The sequence below is a fragment of the Babylonia areolata genome, chromosome 34 (assembly GCF_041734735.1).
Source record: "Babylonia areolata isolate BAREFJ2019XMU chromosome 34, ASM4173473v1, whole genome shotgun sequence".
NCBI lineage: Eukaryota > Metazoa > Mollusca > Gastropoda > Neogastropoda > Buccinidae > Babylonia > Babylonia areolata.
The window spans coordinates 14657389-14662388 of NC_134909.1; the positions used below are offsets into that span (position 1 = coordinate 14657389).

General features: G+C 41.1%; 1 protein-coding gene across 3 annotated transcripts in view; it reads right to left on the reverse strand.

The window, feature by feature from the left end:
• LOC143277631 (uncharacterized) overlaps nt 1–5000 on the reverse strand; it is a 33845-nt gene that overhangs the window by 9792 nt on the left and 19053 nt on the right. For all 3 annotated transcript variants that reach the window (XM_076582518.1, XM_076582516.1, XM_076582515.1), the window contains exons 9-11: nt 3467–3736; nt 2461–2580; nt 1595–1663 (exon numbers count right to left, since the gene is read on the reverse strand). In XM_076582518.1, coding sequence (XP_076438633.1) covers nt 1595–1663; nt 2461–2580; nt 3467–3736 — 459 coding nt within the window. The remainder of the gene's footprint in view (nt 1–1594; nt 1664–2460; nt 2581–3466; nt 3737–5000) is intronic.

The window sequence follows — 5000 nt, forward strand, 5'->3', positions numbered from 1 at the left end:
TGTGTGTGTGTGTACATGAACAACATATCATTTCTATCTAAACATGAACTGCGGGTCATTTTTATCTAAACACACACACACACACACACACACACACACACACACACACACACACACACACACACTTGTGTGCCAACGACTTCCCTCCAATCAATCTGTCAGCCAACTAAAGCTGAGTTTGACTCACACTTCCTCCACCATTATCACAACTTCCGCCAAGCACGCGCAAGGGACATAATTCTATGGACTCGGCATTCGTGAGACCGGAAGAAAGCTTGAGCAAGACCCTTCACAGACTTATCTGTTCGACTGGACAATCATTTGGATGCGTGACAAATCAGTCAGTTTTCCCAGGAACGGTCCATACCAGGTCCGTCTCTGTTCAGGATGTAACGCACGTGCGTGTGTGTGGGTGTGTGTGTGTGTGTGTGGGGGGGGGGGGGGTGTTGGGGGGGGGAGGGGAGGGATGGGGTGGGAAGAGTATGTATTCTGAAGAATATATAATTATCTTCTGAATCAGCAGCACTATATCTATTTTTTTTTTTTTATATATCACTGACCGAATGATCGTGTTTTTGTTTGTTTGTTTGGGTTGTTGTTTTTGTTTTTTTGTTTTTTGTTGTTGTTGTTGTTGTTGTTGTTTTTATCTAAGTCTGTTTACTGATATATGTGTTTATTGATTTTTTTTTTCTCCAAAATTGATATTTAGCTCAGTTGTGTGGTTGTTGCTTATGTGTAACTGTGTGCACTATGTGTTAGTTCTATGAATAGATTGCTAAATTGGTAGACGGACAGATGTAGAGGCAGATACTCTCTCTCTCTCTCTCTCTCTCTCTCTCTCTCTCTCTCTCAGGTCAGTGATCATAAAGTTCTGGGGATCATAATTGACAACAATCTCACTTGGATTCCACACACACACACACAGAGAGAGAGAGAGAGAGAGAGAGAGAGAGAGAGAGAGAGAGAGAGAGAGAGAGAGAGTCCGTCACGCTGGGAGATAAATTTCGTTTAAAAAAACCCAAAACAAACGGAAAAAAAAAGCGACCAAACAATTCAATAAATGGATAAATAAATAAATGTAATAAATAAATATAGAAATAAATAAGCAAACAAATAAGAAACAACAAAAAAACTGAATAAAATAAGTAAATCAAAACAAAATACACTTAAAGTTTTAGAGCAATTTGTGTCATGATGTGATAAGAAACTCTAGGGAGAGCTGGACAGTACAAGGTCTTCAGAGAAGAAGCCACCCCCTCAGTCAAGTGTTTCGGCCCTGAACTCCTTACACTCTAAGGGGGCCCGGCCAGCCGCACCCAGGTCATGACTCCTGATGATAACGTACATAAATAGATAAATAAACAACTGGAGAAAAAAAAAGAGAGCAAATGAATGTATGAATATATACATAGATAAAAAGAAATTTTTAAAAAAATGAACAGATGAGTAAATAAGTACACAATTAAAACATAAATAGAGAAATGAATGAATAAATAAATAAATATGTGGAATTAAAACAAAACAAAATGGAATGAAATCAAGTACACAGAAAAGCAGTTCATATCCTACGTTCTGAGCACGTATGGGTACTCACCACTGTCGTCATCATCTCCGTCATGGTTATCGGCTGGGCTCACTGCCTTGGATGACTTCTTCGGTCTTTCTGGAGAAAAAAAAAGTGGAATAAAACAAACAAAACAAAATAAACTATGATATAAACTGATACATAATATTTGATATAATAGGCCATATCATATAGTGTGAAGGAAGGAATTTTTTGTTTAATGTCCCGTCACACATATCGGTGATTGAAGACATTTTGTAAAAGTATTTATGAATACATCTGAGTATTATCGGTTAGAAGGGGTGGGAGATGTGGATGATGGATGTGGTTTGGGGAAACTGGGCAAATGAGGGTAAAAATGTGGGTGAAATTTGAAAGAAAAACAAAACAAACAAACAAACAAACAAAAACAAAAAACCCTCTAAATACAGTTACAGGAAATTACTTAAAGGACTTCGTAAAAGAGAAGTCGTTAAACTGACAAGCGAAACAACTGATAATGAATGCAAAAAGTCAAAAACATCAACGTTCTCAGTCACTTGTGAAGACACACTTTCGTGTACAAAAGGCTTCATCAAGCTACAGTGAAAAATTATATGCTCAATTGTCAGGTTATTAAAGCATATACACTTGACATTAATATAGTGTGAACTAATGTAATATAATGTAATGTAATATAATATGATTTTAACTGGACCAAATAAAATTAAACTGAACTGAACTGAACTGAATCAAATCAAATCAGACCAATACCGTAATCTTGACGTTTTCAGAGATAGAGAGCTGAGAGAGACAGTGACAGAGAGACAGACAGACAGACAGACACAGTACAGAGACAGACAGACAGACAGACAGACAGAGATTTTTTTCCCCAGGCATAGCCCCATTTTACTTACTTTTTCGACGAAGGACGCTTATGATGACGATGACCACAGTGACAATGACAAACACACCAGAGGCGATGCCAATGATAAGCATCAGTGGCAGTGGTTTGCCTCTTTTCGGTTCTTCACCGTCTACAGTACAAATGAAAAAAAAAAGAAAAAAAAAAGAAATCCATGAAAACGAAAGAAAAGAAAGCAACAACAACAACAACAACAACAACAACAAAAACATAAGAAAAGAAAACAGTCAAAGAAAGAAAGAATGATAAAAAGAGAGAAAGGAGAAAAAGGTGGTGTGGGGGAGAGAAAAGGAGAGAAACAAAAATGAATGAAAAAAGAAAGGAATGATAAACAGAAAGGTAACAAGTTGTTGTAAGTATTGTTGTTATGTTAAGGAATTAAAGAAAGAAGGAAAAACTGAACAAAAAAAGAGAGAAAAATACAAAGAAAAAAGAAGAAGAATGGTTATCAAAAAAATAATAATAATAATAATAAAATAGAAAAGATAAAAATGAAATAAAATAATGATAAAAGGAAATTAAAATAAAGAAAAGAAGAAAAGAAAGGAAGGAAATACAAAATGAAAAAGAAAGAAAAGAAAGAATAGAACGATTAGAAGAGAGGAAAGAAAGAAAGAAACGGAAAGATAGAAGAGCAAATAGGAGGGGAAACAGGGGTGAAAGGTCAGGTGAGAGAGAGAGAGAGAGGAGAGGGTTCTTCTTCACATCCTCCTCTTCCTCCTCGTCTCTCTCTCTCTCTCTCTCTCTCTCTCTCTCTCTCTCTCTCTCTCTCTCTCTCTCTCTGTTTCTGTCTATTCCCCACACATGATTTCAAATCAGACCGGAGGAAGCTTCATTACATTCCATCACATGCACCACAACACACACACACACACACACACACACACACACACACGGATCGAAAGACAGGCAGATAACTATGTTCACAACCAGACGGGTCCACACGTCACACACACACACACACACACACACACACACACACACACACACACACACACCTGGAAACGACAGAGAGGCCGTCGCGTTCAGGGAAGAGAGTTCCGAATTGGTGGCCACGCATTCCACCACCACGTCTCTCCCGCTCCTGTCCACCTGGTCCCTGCGTAGCGTGCACGTGCTGCTGACGTTGGTGTCACTGACGCTCGCGCAGGGCACGTTCCAGGTCAACGAGGCCGAGGGGAAGACTTCCCCTTGAACTTTGCAGGTCAAGGTCACGTTCTGCGGGTCAAGGTCATCGTCTCTCGTCACCGTGACCTTGCTGGGTCCGTCTGTGCGGAGAAGGTTGATTAATCAGAGAACGATGGAAGGAACGGAGGAAGGAAGGAAGGGAGACGAGAAGGATTGGTTTGGATTGACTGGGTTGATTGAGTGAGGGATGGCTGGGTGGGTGGAGCTGTTTGATCGATGCTGATTGAGAGAAAGAGAGAGAAAGGCAGAAGAAACAGAGTGGAAAGATAGATAAACCAAGGAGAGAAAGTCATATAAAAAAAAAGCAACAAACAAACAAACAAACAACGAATGAATGAAGCAACCAATCGATCAATCAATCAATTTCATTTACTTTTCTTAGGGTAATACAGTAGACCATTTTCTACCCGGGGTATATCAAATAAAATTTAAAAATCTGTGGTAGGAGTATACTCCGGCATGTTACACCCGATCCTATAGTGGCGTTGTTGTGGGAGATAACGTTGTTTTTTTGTTGGTTTTTTTTTCAGTTGAAAGCTTCAACACCCCCCCCCCAAAAAAAAAAACAACAAAAAACACACACAAAAAACCCCGAAGTTTCAAGAGAAGAAAAAGAACAACATCAAACACACTCTCTGACTGGGAAACTCAAGTCTATCGGAAAAGGAGGAGAATGATATTAACTACTACACAAGCACCCAAATGGTGCTTAGCTTCTTGCCTCTCTCTCCAACTCTCTCTCTCTCTCCCTCTCTCTCTCTCCCCCCCTCTCTCTCTCCCTCCCTCCCTCTCTCTCTTTCCCCCCTCTCTCTCTCCCTCTCTCCCTCCCTCCCTCTCTCCCTCTCTTTCTCTCCCTCTCTCTCTCCCTCTCTCTCGCCCTCTCTCTCCCTCTCCCCCCCTCTCTCTCTCCCTCTCTCCCCCCCTCTCTCTCTCCTCTCTCCTCCTCTCTCTCTCTCTCCCTCTCCCCCCCCCCTCTCTCTCTCCCTCTCCCCCCTCTCTCTCTTTCTCTCCAGTTCTTCCTGTTTCCCTTGCTCTGATTTTCGAGGGAAAAAAAAAGGTTATTGATTTTAAATCCCTGTTTGCAAATAAGAAAAAAAAAGCGTATTGATGATTGTTTTACTTTAGATGGGATTGGTGGGTGTGGGGGGGCGGGGGGAGCCGGGGGGGGGGCAAGGGGGGTCGTGGACTGGGGGGGTGGGGGTGGGGGGTGGACTGGGGGTGTTACATTCATGTCATTCAACATGTCTCTGGAACGTTTTGTTCACGCCACCACTTTGTGGTTGCCCTTTTGGCCCCTTCTCCAATGCCGTCTTTTGTGTATCGTTTCAAGAACTCGCACGAAAA